This window comes from Vanellus vanellus (assembly GCF_965231255.1).
Source record: "Vanellus vanellus genome assembly, contig: HAP1_SCAFFOLD_2248, whole genome shotgun sequence".
NCBI classification, from domain to species: Eukaryota; Metazoa; Chordata; class Aves; order Charadriiformes; family Charadriidae; genus Vanellus; species Vanellus vanellus.
Genome location: NW_028128671.1, coordinates 1 through 14418, shown reverse-complemented (window position 1 = coordinate 14418; position 14418 = coordinate 1). Strand labels below are relative to the sequence as shown.

The 14418-nt window shown below is 52.2% G+C and overlaps 1 protein-coding gene across 2 annotated transcripts; it reads left to right on the top strand.

Moving 5' to 3' along the window:
- Nucleotides 1-1296: 1296 nt before the first annotated feature.
- LOC309684114 (ubiquilin-4-like) lies at nt 1297-13786 on the top strand. 2 transcript variants are annotated; one of them, XM_082500069.1, is made up of 11 exons: nt 1297-1453; nt 3685-3836; nt 6346-6551; nt 6891-7153; nt 8413-8571; nt 9281-9506; nt 9895-10034; nt 10477-10560; nt 11181-11296; nt 11933-12110; nt 12563-13786. In XM_082500069.1, exons 1-11 carry the CDS (start codon nt 1298-1300, stop codon nt 12713-12715), a joined length of 1833 nt encoding a protein of 610 aa, XP_082356195.1. In that variant the 5' UTR covers nt 1297; the 3' UTR covers nt 12716-13786. The 2 variants fall into 2 exon arrangements, with proteins under 2 accessions (XP_082356195.1, XP_082356196.1); XM_082500070.1 differs by lacking the exon at nt 10477-10560.
- Nucleotides 13787-14418: the final 632 nt, after the last annotated feature.

Genomic DNA, 14418 nt, shown 5'->3' with positions numbered 1-14418 from the left:
GGTGTGTGCACACGGGGGGTCCGGGGGGACAGGAGGGAGCCCGAGATCGAGGGGGGACAGGATGGATACAGCTAATGAGGGGGGACAGGATGGGTCCCGCTAACGAGAGGGGACAGGATGGATCCCACTAATGAGGAGGGGGTGCAGGTTGAATGCCGCTAATGAGGGAGGACAGGATGGGTGCCGCTAATGAAGGGATGCACGATGGATCCCGCTAATAAGGGGGATGTGTGGGATGGGCCCCGCTAACGAGAGGGGACAGGATGGATCCCGCTCATGAGGGGGTGCACAGTGGATCCCACTAATAAGAGGGGGCTACAGGGTGGACCCCGCTAATAAGGGGGGGGGTGGCGGGATGGACCCCGCTAACGAGAGGGGTGCAGGATCGATCCTGTTGACAAGGAGGGGGTGCAGGATGGATCCTGCTAATGAGGAGGGGGTGCAGGGGAGAGACAGCTAATAAAGGGGGGTGGGGGGATGCAGGATGGATCTGGCTAACTAAAGGGGTCCAGGGTGCAGCCAGCTAATAAGAGGGGTGCAACATGGACCCAGCTAACGAGGGGGGTGCAGGGGAGATCCAGCTAATTAGGGCGGTGCAGGATGGACCCAGCTAATGAGGGAGACCCTGGCTAGAGCCAGCTAATAAAGGGGGGTGGGGGATGCAGGATGGGTCTAGCTAATGGGGGGGGGGGGGGGGCAGGATGGATCTGGCTAATGAGGGGGATCCAGGGGAGAGTCAGCTAATAAAGGGGGGTGGAGGGTGCAGGATGGATCCAGCTAACCAAGGGGGTCCAGGGTGCAGCCAGCTAATAAGAGGGGTGCAACATGGACCCAGCTAATGAAGGGGGTGCAGAATGGATCCAGTTAATGAGGGGGGTACAGGATGGGCCCAGCTAATGAGCGGGGTGCAGGATGGATCCAGTTAATGAAGGGGATCCAGGCTAAAGCCAGCTAATGGGGGGGGGTGTTGTAGGACAGATCCGGCTAACCAAGGGGGTGCAGGCTGAAGCCAGCTAATAGGAGGGGGTGCAGGACAGATCCGGCCCCGGAGGGTCTCTCGCCAGCCCGTGGGGATGCCAGTGAGGAGGCAGCACCGCTGGCAGCCCACCCTCCCCCCCATCCCTACCCCTTTAACACCCCCCCCCACACCCCCCAAAACGGCGGCGCCGCAGCAGTTCCCCGCCGGGCCGCCAGGGGGCGGTAGCGGCGGCGCGGGGGGTCGGGGCGCCGCTCTCGCGCGGCGGCGCGCGCCGCCTTTCTCTGGTGGCGGCCCGGGCTGGCGGGGCGGGCGGCGAAGATGGCGGAGCCGAGCGGCGGCGGCGGAGGGCCCGGCCCCGGCGGAGAGGGTGAGGTGGGGCCGGGCGGCCCCGGCGGGGCTCTCATCCGCGTCACGGTGAAGACCCCTAAGGACAAGGAGGAGATCGTCATCGCGGAAGGCGCCTCCGTGCGCGAGGTGGGGGCGGGGACGGGCCCGGGGGGGGGGGGGTGTGGACGGGCGAGGGGGGGGGCCTGGCTTGGGGGTGAAGGGGTGAGGGGAGCTGGAGGGGCCTGGCTTGGGGGTGTGGGGAGCTAGAGGGGCCTGGTTTTGGGGGGGTGGGAGGCTGTGGAGAGCTGGAGGGGCCTGGTTTGGAGGTGGGGGGCTGAGGGGACCTGGAGAGCCCTGATTTTGGTTGGGGTGAGGGGTTGTGGGGTCCTGAAGGGGTCTGCGTTTGAGGTGAGGGGCTGATGGGGCACGGAGGGGCCTGGTTTGGGGGTGGGAGGCTGAGGGGATCTGCCAGGGCCTGTTTTTAGGGGGGTGAGGGGCTGAGAGGACTTGGAGAGGCCTGGTTTTGGGAATGGTGAGGGGCTAGGGAGCTGAATGCAGGGGCTTTTAGGGAGGTGGAGTGAGCGAACCGGGGAGCCCTGAGAAGTGGGGGAACACCGCTTTGGGTTGGAGGTGAGGCCTAGAGGGACTTGGAGGACTCTTGGAGACCTGGCTTCGGGTTGCGGGGGGAGCTGGGGCGGCCTTTGGGGCACTGCTGGCCTTTGGGGCACTGCAGGAGCCCAGCTTGAGGTGAGCTGGGTGACCCGGGTGAGGACAGGGGCTTTGAGTGGGGAGGTGACATTTGAGATGAGGATATTCTTGGTGGAGAGGTAGTGGAGATGGTGCTGGGTGTAATCCGTGGGAGGGTTTGTGGGTTGGTGATGTGGGGGGCTGTGTGTGAGGGGCTTGGAGAGTGGCTGTGGGGGGAAGAGAGCTTTGGGATGGATGGTTGCTGTGGGGAGAGGGGTGTGAAGGATTGGGGTGGGGGTCTGGGGGCTCAGCCGGTGGGCTGGGTTGTGCGGGGAGCGGGAGGGAAGGTGTTCCTTGAGTGGTTGGTATGGGAAGGGCGCTGCAATGGGGAGAAGCAGCTTTGGGGGCAGAGCCAGATGAGTGCGAATGGGGCTGCCTCTGGGGAGGCAGCTGGTATTGTGGGTCTGGACGCTGAAAGGCAGATCCCTCGGGTGAGAGGAGAGGGGCTGCGCAAGTCTTTGGGCCAAAGGTTGGATGGAGTGGAGGAAAGGGAACATCGGCCCCTCCTGCGAGGGAGCTTCACAGGGCACGGTGGCATGGGGTGAGCAGGAAGGGGCTGGAATTTGCAAGGACTGGCTCAAGTGCTGTCGACGTAGCTGTGCCCACTGGGACAAGGTGTCGTCAGCACAGCTCTTGGCTTGCTGCACGCTTTGGTCTGGGGTGTGGGGCACGAGGTTGCGGTGTCAAGGACCTGGCAGAGATCTCTGGGGAGCAGAGTCGAGGGGTAGGCAGGGGTTTCTTCCTTGTTGGCTTCTGAGAACCCATCAGTGTAAGTGCAATGTTAAGTGACGGCTCTGTGCAGAGGAGGGCACGAAGCTTTGTGACCAGGATGACCTGGGGCTCAGGGCTGTGCTCTCCCAGGCATTGTTTTTGAGGGTTCTGGTGCGGAGGCTGCAAGCTCCTCTGGGACAGGTGTATGCTTCTCTTTCCATCCTGGCCTTTCCCTCCAAATTTCCTCTAGTTTGTGGCTTCCAAATGCAAGCCTTTTTCCTCGCAAATCAACTTGGGAATGTCTCAGCTGGGCTAGCAATGACAATCTTATTGGCAGGTGTTAATCCCACCCCATCACACAGTAAAGAAGAGGTGTCTGTGTTACGTGGCGTGGCATGCTCACAGGGAATTCGGTTGCAGAAATAGGAATTGGAGAAGACCTAGTTTATTTCCATTGGCTGATAAAGGATTGTTCCCTTTTCCATGGAGCTGTGTCCTGTATTAAATCAGAGTTGGGCTTTCCGTAGGAAAAAAAAAAATATCAAATGAGCAGAGACAAAAAAAAGTTCAGTCATTCAGAGAATAAATGGTGTATTTGGATTAGACCTTAAAGACACACTTGGTCTTGCTTTGGAAGCCTTCAGCCCTTGAGGTAATTCCTCTGTTCTTTCTGAAACTTACTCCACATTTTGTAAGTGTAGAGGTTGTCTTTGGTTTTTTGTTTGTTTTTTTCCTTAACGCCTCAGACATCCTCAGCAACTGGTGACTGAATTGGTACCTGCATGGGCTCATTTTGGGTGAGATACTGGAGGACTGTCAGTTCCTTATGTTGTTTGCATCGTGGATATGATATCTGGAGTATTACCTTTAAATTTCTGGTCTCAGTCCTTTGCCTGAAAAATGCTTTGTTTGTTTTTCAGTTCAAAGAAGAGATTTCCAGGCGGTTTAAAGCCAAACAGGATCAGCTGGTTCTGATCTTTGCCGGGAAGATCCTGAAGGATGGAGACACGTTGAATCAACATGGGATCAAAGATGGGCTGACTGTACACTTGGTCATTAAGACTCCACAGAAGTAAGAAACTGTTTCATCTTGGGGTCTGAGGGTAAATGGATGATGCGAATAAACCGTGGTGGAGCATTTCTGCCCGATCAGCGACCAAAGCGGAGTACTTGTGTGAGGCCTGAGTGCTGTTTTGGTGCGTGTGTGAGTCTGGCAAAGGTGATCTGGCAGGAGAATTCTCCCAGGCCCTCTCCCTGCCATAGCTTTGCCATCCAGCTGTGAGGTTTATTGCTCGGCCTGTCTTCTCCTTAGGTTACACAGCTGTTTAAGTTTTTTGGCAAGTACCTGAGGGGGGTGACTCTTCTTTAACACAACTTGTGTATGTGACTTTGTGTATTTTGAGCCTTTATAATTTAGTAATCATGAAAGAACTCATTGGAACTTGATACTAGTTCTAATAAAGATAAGTGGCTCTTGGCAGAAATTACTTTCCCAATGAATTTGTGTTGAAGTTGAAACTAATACTCAGTTTTTCTTTCACTTACTATCATATGCTTTGCTCTAAGCCTGTGCTCGTGCTCTCTCAGATGCCACGGGAGGCATACCGCCTGTGCAGAGCACTATCTATGGGGCAGAGCAGTGTTTCTGTGTGGTACCTATAGGCATGTCTGCATGGGCGGGCACAGACAGGTGCGTCCCTCAGTGGGAATGTGCAGAGGCTCGGGCCGTATGACCACGTGCACACAGTGGTGGTTGTTAGTGCAAGTACAGTACTGAGGGCGCACCCCGTGGTAGATTCCGGTTTGGACTCGCCTCACTTGTGTCCATCTGCACCATGTAGCTCGGCCTGAGAAAGTGATGCAGGACTGACTGCAAGGTCCTACAGGGTTAGGCTTTTCCCAGTGCTGTCCAGTGGAGTAGTGGGCACAGAAGGCTCTTAGGAACAGCGGCTGTCCTTAAGGTGCAGCAACGTCTTGTTGATTTCAAAACTCCCTTTTGCAACCGTTTCTTGGGCTCCTTGCTGCAGTCTGATCAGAATCCCGGTGAACTGATGGGGCTGTGGCTCTTTGTGCAGTTCAGCTGTCCCCTGGGAGAGCTGCCTTACTGGCTTAGTCAAGATTAGTGCTTTTCCCCCCCTTCTGTTTTTTTACAAAGACAAGCATGTGTATTGTCAGCTTCTGCAGGAAGCCTCTCGCTGGATTCTGCATCTCCAGGTAGCCTGATAGTCTGATGTCTGATTTACCGCTGTCTCCACAGCAAACTGTGGTACTTGTGAACCATTTCAAAGGGTAAACAAGAGAGCTGTCCTGGGTTGCTCATTTTTTTCCCCACTAATAGTCATAGATAAGTGCTTACTGAAGATATTGCAGCCTCTTCCTGTGCTGAGAGAAACCAAGTGACCTTTCTCTGGCTTCCTTCTTCCTTTTTTGTTCAGCTTCCTATTTGCTTTGTTTCCCCACTCTCTGCCTCCCTCTCTGTGGCTGCTGGTTTTCAGCAGCAGTCAGGTGAGTCTGGAAAGTGGACAGGGACCTTCAAGTTTGATTTTTAAAGTTCTAGAATAAGAATGAAAAAGGAATCGGAGTTAGAGAAAGGAATCATTCTCAGTTTGGGAAAAAAAAAATCAAGAAATCATTGTTCTTATTTACTTGTTGGTGGCGTAATAGCATTATTTGAGGCGAGTAAAGTGAGTTTTGTGGTCTAATTTCATGTGAAAGCTCTTCAGTGCTAGTCCAGGACTCACTGTCATGACTGCAGATGCTTCAGAGAATCTTTAAAGGTTCTCTTTCAAATTCCTGTAGAAATCCCGAGGAGGAACTGTGATTACAAGGTACTAGCTTGGGTTGGTGTAGTCAATAAAGCCCATGTCCAGCATCTGCTGCGCTGTGGCTTATGGCACAGTATCTGCATGTGTGTATTAAAAGAAGCTCTAGTCAACTTGTGTTGGATGGAGAAGCCTTGTAAGCGAGATATGGCCAGTGGCAGAAATGTGAATTCATAGCCAAGCTGGCCAGAAACATTTTGTAGCTTCATGGGGCAGATGCTAGCTGCCTGTGCCTCAGTTTCCCTATCTGTAGAGTAATGCTGATCCTTATTTTTGCCCCCAGGAGCACTGATAGGAATATTCAGTGCATGGGAGGATTTGCAGAAAAGCATATTCTTGTTTACCCCATGCACTAGCCCTGCTGTAACCTCCTGTGGTTTCTGTGGGAGCAGCAGGAGGATTTTCCTGTTTGGAGCAAACTCATTGCTCAAGGATATAGCTGAGGTAAATAGTTCAGTGTGATTCAAGGAAGAGCTCGGGGTAAGACCAGTCAAGCCACTTCTTGTGGGCCAGGATAAAATGTCCAGGTCTGTTATGCATCAGGATGGGAGGCAGATTCCAGCAGATGGAAGGCATCTGGGAGCACAGCTGTGCATCCATGCAGGCAGGAATGGAAGCAGCCAGGGCTGGCTGCTGTGGGGACAACAGGCTCAGGGGAGGCTCAGTCAGTGTGGGGTGCACCGTCCTGTGTCCCCCACAGAGGACTGCTCACCGTTACTGAATCTCAGGAGTTTAATGCCGCCTTCTGTTTCTTTGCAGGGTCCAAGATTCAACGTCTGCTGCTTCTGCCCCCAATGCTGCTTCTGCCCCCAATGCAACCCCTTCTTCTCCCGCTGCCCCGTCTCAGCCTTCCACATCCAGCAGCGCCGGTTCTGACACAGGGAGCGGCAGCAGACGGAGCAGTGGGTCAGGGACCATGGGAGGTCCCGGAGATGGAGGCCCTAATAGTGCTACATCAATCCTGTGTAAGTGATGGCTGTGAGAAAGCGTGACGCAAAAGAAGAATTTCCTAGGATTAGACCAAGGAGTCGGGGTTCTTGACCCCTGCGGTCATCTCTGCTTGCTGTAGGCTTTGCATGAGTTGCTTCCACTGGCATACCTCAGTTTTCCTGCTCAGGGTGATGCCAAAGCCCTTAGCGAAGCATGTGTCGGGGGTGTCCTCCCTCAAGAGCTGGCTGCCGTAGGAATATAGGATACCCTGAGACTAGTGTGGGTACAGTTCAGCTGATGTGCTTGTCCTCTTTTTGCAGCTGCCGACAGTTAGTGACTCACGCCTCTCTCCCCGTGTGTTGTTCCCTCTCCAGCTGGCTTTGGCGGCATCACTGGGCTGGGCAACCTTGGGATGGGCTCTGCCAACTTCATGGAGCTCCAGCAGCAGATGCAGCGGCAGCTGATGTCCAACCCAGAGATGCTTTCTCAGATCATGGAGAATCCCTTGGTGCAGAACATGATGTCTAACCCTGACCTCATGAGACAGATGATCATGGCTAATCCCCAGATGCAGCAGCTCATGGAGCGAAATCCAGAGATAAGCCACATGCTGAATAACCCGGAGCTCATGAGGCAGGTGAGTCAGCACACCAGGGCCCGTTTAAAGCATGTTCAAGAGCATCTTTGTGGACCAGCTTCAGTGCCTGTTCTCCAAAGGGAGTGTGTGAATGCCAGATCAGTCATTTCAGAGATCTCTTCCTTCCTGCTCTAAGCCCCCCACAAACAGATGGTGGTCTCGAGTTATGTGAATACTGATTACTCCAACCCACATACTTGCAACTCTTATCTCCCTTTCAGGGCTATTGAATCCATCATGTGTTGGGCAAAAAAGGATGCTGGGATCCTTTTGTGTGTTGCATGCATGGCTACTGAGTTCTGATTCAGAAATAGGAGTAAAAGCAATCATGGAGAAGTGAAGCTACTGCAAAAAGCGTTTTATTTCTCTCTCTTTCTCTTGATGGATTAAGTATAGATACAGAGCTGTACAGTCAGTATTTTACTACCTGTATCAGCAGAGAGCACCAGTCATAGGCTGGGATCCTAGAGGTTCTTGATTTTTCTATACAGTCCCAGAACAGAGAGGACCCATGCCCTAGAGGACTGGCTGTCTGGAAGACCAAAGGTTCATCAGAAGTGAAGCATAAGGGATGAGTGAGAGCCTGAGTGTTAAATAGCCCTTGACAGGACTCTGCTGTTCCCCTGGGAAGACTCGTCAGGAGGTCCTTCTGGGTTGTTGCTGAATGAGCTTAGTTTCCATCTGCTGCTTAGTTATCTTTTTCTACTGTGTCAGCCATACATGAAATTCCAGAGCTGCAGGACTAAATTGTGAATGATATGTACTTAAGCAGCTCCTCAAATGAAATCTGGATGTTCTTTGTGCAGGGGAGACCCATCAGAAGCCTGGAGAGGGTGAATTTCTTGGTTTTCTTGAAATGGGAAGGATCCAATCTCTTCCACCTTCTCAGTTTCTGAATGCAGTCCATCTACTTTGAGTGGGAACATATGGGTGTTAAATGTTTGGATGTCCTGATACTGCTTAGAAACAAAACAATCTCATCTAGCTGAATTGAGGTTGAGAAAGGAAGAGAGCTGAGCAAGGATGGGAGGAGCCAGGATCCCTGGGCTCTCTTTGCTTGGATAAATGATCTCTCTGCTCTCTGGCTGTGAAACGGGTTTAATTATACTCTTTCTTCTGGGAGCTGAGATTTAACTCTTTGAGTGCTTGGCTGGTAGATCAGTAGAATACCACTGGGCTGCTAACCAGTCTCTTGACCCACTCTGGTCTTCCATGGTGCACATGGGCCTGAGCTTTCCACATTTTCCTCCTTTTCCCAGACCATGGAATTGGCTCGTAACCCTGCCATGATGCAGGAGATGATGCGGAACCAGGACCGTGCTTTGAGTAACCTCGAGAGCATTCCAGGAGGATACAATGCCCTGCGCCGGATGTACACGGACATCCAGGAGCCCATGTTTAGCGCAGCCAGGGAGCAGGTAAGTGGGGTGTAGTCTGCTGAGCGTAGGAAAGGGGTCTTTCCCTGACCCCTGTGCTAACGGAGCAGCCTTCCCAAAGCATGGCTGTTTGTCCCCGCCCGCTCTAGATGACGAATGCGGCCACTAGCAGGAGAACGTTGTGCAGTGCCTGTCATCTGCTTTTATTACACGGTTTGGTATATCTGAGCAGAGACCTGCCCTCGCTCCTTTCGTCTCTGAGCAGGCTGGATGCCAGCCATTGCCGCTGTGAAGGCCCCATAGCTTCGTTAGCGCAGCCCTCTGCTCTCAGCCCGGCTTACTCTATTAGCTCAAGCCTGACGCCTTTGGATTGGAGCTGGCTGAGATCCAGCTGGCTTGAAGCACAGGAGGAGTGAGCACAGGTCTGTCTGCAAAAGGCTGTGCAGACATACTCCAGTCTAGCATTACCTACTGGTATGTCCGGGTGCTGATTTTACATGGATGTTTTGAAGCCCTGTATTTGGGAGCCAAATCTAGGGCTGTGGCCATTTCTTGAGCCTGGTCTTTTTCTGAGCGAGGTGTGTTGTGGATTACAGATTTCTCAGGAGGCGAACTGTGGCGCGTGTTTAGCAAATTCTGGACCTGGATGAATATGATCGGCTGTTCCCTAACTCTTAGAGTGGTGGGGTTAGTCTGACATTCTCTACTGGGGCTTACTGATTATAGCTATTTCTTTTTTCTTTTTTCCTAGTTTGGCAACAATCCTTTCTCTTCTTTGACGGGGAATTCTGATAGCTCAAGCTCTCAGCCTTTGCGGACGGAAAACAGAGAGCCGTTACCGAACCCCTGGAGCCCCACGCCCCCTGCTTCCCAGAGCCAGGCACCCAGCAGCGAAGGGAGCACTGGCTCAGCAACCACCCAAAGCACACCGACTGTATCCAACCCCTTTGGGCTGAATGCTGCTAGCATTGGGGCTGGTACGTAAGAAAGAGAGGAACCAGAGGGTGCTACTGACTGAAGAGTTCGCCCAGGCTTCCCTGGAGGGTGGTTTCCTCTGGCATTTGAGTGTCTGTCTGTGGGTACTCTCCAGATGAATGATTCTAGCCCAGTTGTGAGTGCAAATGGGGTATTTCTTGTGTGCCTGTCAGAGGGCTACTTTGGGAAGTCCAGGTCCCTGCAGCCCTCAAGAGCACGGAAGAGTGGCAAGCAAAGCACTACCATTGCTGTCCACAACAACGTTCCCTGTTGGCCAGGGGATGAAGTAAAGGCATTGTTGTTAGATATCATGTTGTATTTCAGGTGTTGCAGCAGTGCTCAGGCTTGTAAAGGGTTTTCATTTGCCTTCTCTTCCCATTCCCCTTGCAGGCATGTTTAACAGCCCAGAGATGCAAGGACTCCTGCAGCAAATTTCTGAAAACCCTCAGCTGATGCAGAACATGATCTCTGCCCCTTATATGCGGAGCATGATGCAAACTCTTGCTCAGAACCCGGACTTTGCAGCACAGGTAAAAGTGTTGCAGTTGTCTTTGATTGTCAGGCAGGTCGTGAGCACAATGCTTGTGAGACAAGTCTGCTTCTATATCCTCTTGCAGAAACCAGAGAACTGAGTGAATATAGCCAGTTATGTTGTATTTCTCAATAGCTTGAAGGCAGTCGCAGTACTGAACCCTGTGTCTTAGCAGAGCCCCTAATAAAAAAAGGTGGCTTTCAAAGGGACATGGGAATGGCCCTTCTCTTTGCCCGTGGCCAGGTGGCCCCAGATCAGCACTGCTGCCAGGAATTGAGCTGTCTTGTTTCAGTCCCCATTAGCATTAGGGGAACGTGTTGAAAGCCCAGGGAGGGAGTCAGGGGTATGACTGACTTGTTCTTCATGGCTTAGTTAAGTAGGGTTTAACAGCCAGTGGCAGCAACCCTCTGACCCTACCTACGTGTGCTGTCTCTTGCTAGATCATGGTAAATGTCCCCCTCTTTGCTGGGAATCCACAGCTTCAAGAACAGCTCCGCCTTCAGCTCCCTGTCTTCCTGCAGCAGGTAAAGGCCCCTGTCTGGCCCTGTGCTGCTCTCAGCCCCCAGGCTCCAGAGCTTTTCCGTCCTCTGTAGGAAAGGGAGTATCTCGGCCGCTTAGGCAAGCGAACTAGGAAGCATGTGGGCTTGGGTGGTTTGGGCTGTGAAAGAAGGGGGTTTGCACAGGGGAGAGAGAAAGGAAGAGCTTATTTAGACAAGGTAATCTAAATTAAGTAATCTACCTAAAGGTGGACTTCAAATTAGACTAGTTAAGCTACACGAAACCCCTGTGTGGACAGTCTCTCACTGATGAGTTTACAAAAATTAAAACAGCTAATTGTGCTAGAGCAGCTGGTTCACTCAGGTAAATCAAATAAAATCACTTTAATTCCAAAAGCATGTGCCCCCAGTTCTAATCTGATTCACCTGGTTTGTTTAGGAAATTTGATCTAAATTCTGTGAGTATCTCAGATGAGCCCTGCAGTCTGGAGACTTGAAGGAGGAACCAGACTCGCAGGTTTGCTCTGGCTGCAGGGCGAGAGGCGAAGCTCTGTGTTAATTGTTGTTCAGATTTAAAGCTGGTGGATCTCTGGCTGCCGACGCTCTCGCTGTTTGGTACCGCTGTGTCTTTTTGCCTTTGTTCCCAGATGCAGAACCCAGACTCCCTCTCCATTCTCACCAACCCCCGCGCCATGCAGGCGCTCCTCCAGATCCAGCAGGGACTCCAGACGCTGCAAACGGAGGCCCCAGGACTAGTGCCAAGGTAACAAGCGCTTCAGAGTGGGTTTCTGCAGGCGGAGCTGACATGCTTGATACCAGCAGGCAGACTAGATGTTGATTCATCGAGGAGATCTGCTTAGGGCACCCTGTCATGGGGACTTCTCTGTGTGTGTGTGTGCCTGCAGGCCTCTGTGAGTTCCAGCTAATTAGAACTTTCTGCTTGTTTGTACTTCACGCGGGAAGTCCTTGACCCTTTCTTTTTGGAGACAAGGTTTGGAAACCACTTGGTCCCTCCCCCATCTTTTGTTTGCCGTATTCAGTATTGGCTGAACTCAAGAATTTTATCTCTGGAGAACAGTATGAGATGCACAGCCACAAGGTTGGGTGGGTCCGTTGGGGCAGACTGGTCTGCTGGCAGCGCTCAGGCCTTCTGCTCTCTGGGTCACGTTCAGTCTCTGCAGTTCCTTTCAGGCCTGTGCCTCTGTTAGAATTGCTTACTCCCAGCACCGTGTGTGACCAGGATACAAACGCAGCCAGTTTAACTGACAAAGCTGTCCTGTAGCACGGGCCTCGGCGAGGGCCAGCCTGGCAGAGCCTGCTGGTTACCGTGCTGCCTGGCACTCGGGGGATACCCAGAAGTGCCAGCTTGCCTCTGAGCGTGCCCTGCCTTCCTCTGCAGCCTCGGCTCCTTCGGCATGCCTCGAATGCCCCCGTCCTCCACAGGAGGAAGCACAATCCCGGAGAACCCTGTTCCCTCCGCTTCGACGCCGGCCAGTGCCTCTCCAGCTGGGGGTGGTAACCCCCAACAGCAGCTCATGCAGCAGATGATCCAGCTGCTGGCCGGAGGAAGCTCTCAAGTATGTAATGCCCAGCTGCATGCTGATACGCTTCTGGGGAGGGACATCCCCAGGGTGAGCTAGAGGCTGTTCCGATCCCACCCCACTCTAGGGAGGCAGTCCCCAACAGGTTTCTCTTGGCTATGGTGCTTTATGCTAAGTTTGGTGTCTCAGGCTGGCTGGTTCTTTGGGGTGTAGTAACCCTTTGCACAGGTTTGAAGCGAAGAGCGCCATGGATCCTCCTCCCAGTGCTGCTCTCACCGTAGGTACAGAACTTGGACGCACTGTGCGCAGCGTGGCTGCTCTGCCAAAGCCCGTGGCAATGGGGGGAGTATTTCAGTCACTTGGGGAGCCTGGAGTGTTTCAGTATGCCTAAAGCTGAGCTCGGGGTCCCGGCTCAGCCGCCGTTGCTGGCCCTACTGGTGTTGATCTCTGCTGTCTGACCCTAAGGTCTTTGTCCTTTCCCTCTGTAGGCGCAGAGTCCTGAAGTGCGATTCCAACAGCAGCTGGAGCAGCTGAACGCCATGGGCTTCATTAATCGTGAGGCCAACCTCCAGGCGCTTATAGCTACTGGTGGAGACATCAATGCAGCAATTGAGAGACTGCTGGGCTCCCAGCCTTCCTAAACTCTTGTCATGCTGCCCCGCAGATGTCAGCACATGCATCCATACACATGCACCAGGGGGATCTTTCAGGAAAGCCCACCGTCATTTTCATATCTGACAGCTGTCCATGTATTTAAAACAAAAAATGATACAGCTTAACCCCTGACCTTCCTACTAAGTTAAGATTTCATGTTGAAATGCTCTTTAACTGGCTTGTATGTGGATTCCAGTTCTCATCGTGGCCACAGAGACTTCAGATGTGTATTTTTTCCTAAATATGCCCTCTGTCTCAGACACTCTTCTCTCTCTCTCTAGATGGTAGAGGCGATACTTCTAGTTACTTACCTGAATGATTGTGTTTTGAGTAGCTTGATTTTAACTGTACATGATTCCCTCCCCTAGTCCTCCTTTCAGGCAAATATTTAAAACTTGAGCCAAGTTTGGTTTTTGGTTATTTCTCCCAGCGTCCTATTGGGAATGGATCAAAAGGAAAAAAAAATTGAAATGACCTGGAAATTTCTGATGTCATTTGTCTTAATGTTCCATTGGATGAACTGAGCCTGTGTCCCTTGCGTGCAGGTGCCTCTGATCTCCTGGTAGAGGGCTAATGTGCATGAAAAAGACATTTGAAGTATGGCCTCTTTACACTCTTGGGATGGTGTAAAGGAGCCTCGATGCCTTCGGGGATCAGGCTTGCTGTTCTTGAACTTGAGTTGAAAGTGCCGTGCAGAAGAATGTGTTCGAAAGGTGTGTTTCTGCCCCAGCAATTGAGTTCTTACGCGGTGGTGTCAGGGGTTTGGTGACTCTTGTGCTCAGTAGGCTCATTCCTGAAAGTGTAAAAACAAAAAAAGGAAATTGAAAAAAATAAGTTAACGATCTTTTCGCTTCACTGGAAAATGTTGAAGTTCATGTTATTCCCAGTTTAGATCCATCCTCCATTCCCTCCCCCCTCCATTTTGGTGTGTTTGAATGTTATGACTCCAAGAAACTCCCCAAGGACCAGCAGGGTGGTATCTTCCCAAGAGCCTCCATGGCTGTGTAATTTGCATACCATTTTTATCAAAGAAAAATAAATGCGCACAACCATCTGTCTCCCTGCACTCCATGTATCTTCCTTGATTGCCACATTTAAGCTGATTGAGTTCCCCTTGTTACTTGTGATTAATCTGCCTTGTCCCCCCGTGCTTACCTCTTGCAGATAGCGTGGGGCGTCCTTCCCCGCCTGGCTGGGCTCGCGTCCCTCTTGTGGCAGGAAACCTCCTTGACACTTAAGTACTTCAGGGAATGCTGCTGAAGGTTTGCCCAAAATCTGGCTGGCCCTAACCATGCCCGTTTGGAAGCTTCCTTTGAGTTAGGGACTCTCAGGTACGTGTAGGACAAACTACCAGTGACTTGGTGGTTCTGCTGTATTTGGATGACCTGATGTGTGGTGTACGAGAAACCAGCGCGTTCTTCTGCAGACCCCAGAGGTGTTTGCTCGCAGCTGGACGCTGCCGATACCCAGGGGAGCCCTGAGCAGCTCTGCGTACAGTGGATTTTACCCCTGCTTTTCTGTAGGAAGCACAGTGCTTGCTGTTAGTTGGGTGTTAAGTATTTGTTTTGGTTTTTTAAGTTGGTTTTTTTGGGGGTTGGTTTTTTTTTTTTTTTGGTAGGGGAGGATTAGGCAGCGAGAGAGGATGGGAGGAATCCCAGCGCTGCTTTCTTGTATACCTGTAAAACCTGCT

Excerpts from the sequence above, each read along its gene's own strand:
- LOC309684114 (XM_082500069.1), top strand. The coding sequence starts at position 1,298 with ATGGCGGAGCCGAGCGGCGGCGGCGGAGGGCCCGGCCCCGGCGGAGAG. Across the intron at positions 3,837-6,345 it reads GTCATTAAGACTCCACAGAA|GGTCCAAGATTCAACGTCTG; the intron begins GTAAGAAACTGT and ends GTTTCTTTGCAG. Across the intron at positions 10,561-11,180 it reads TCCCTGTCTTCCTGCAGCAG|ATGCAGAACCCAGACTCCCT; the intron begins GTAAAGGCCCCT and ends CTTTGTTCCCAG.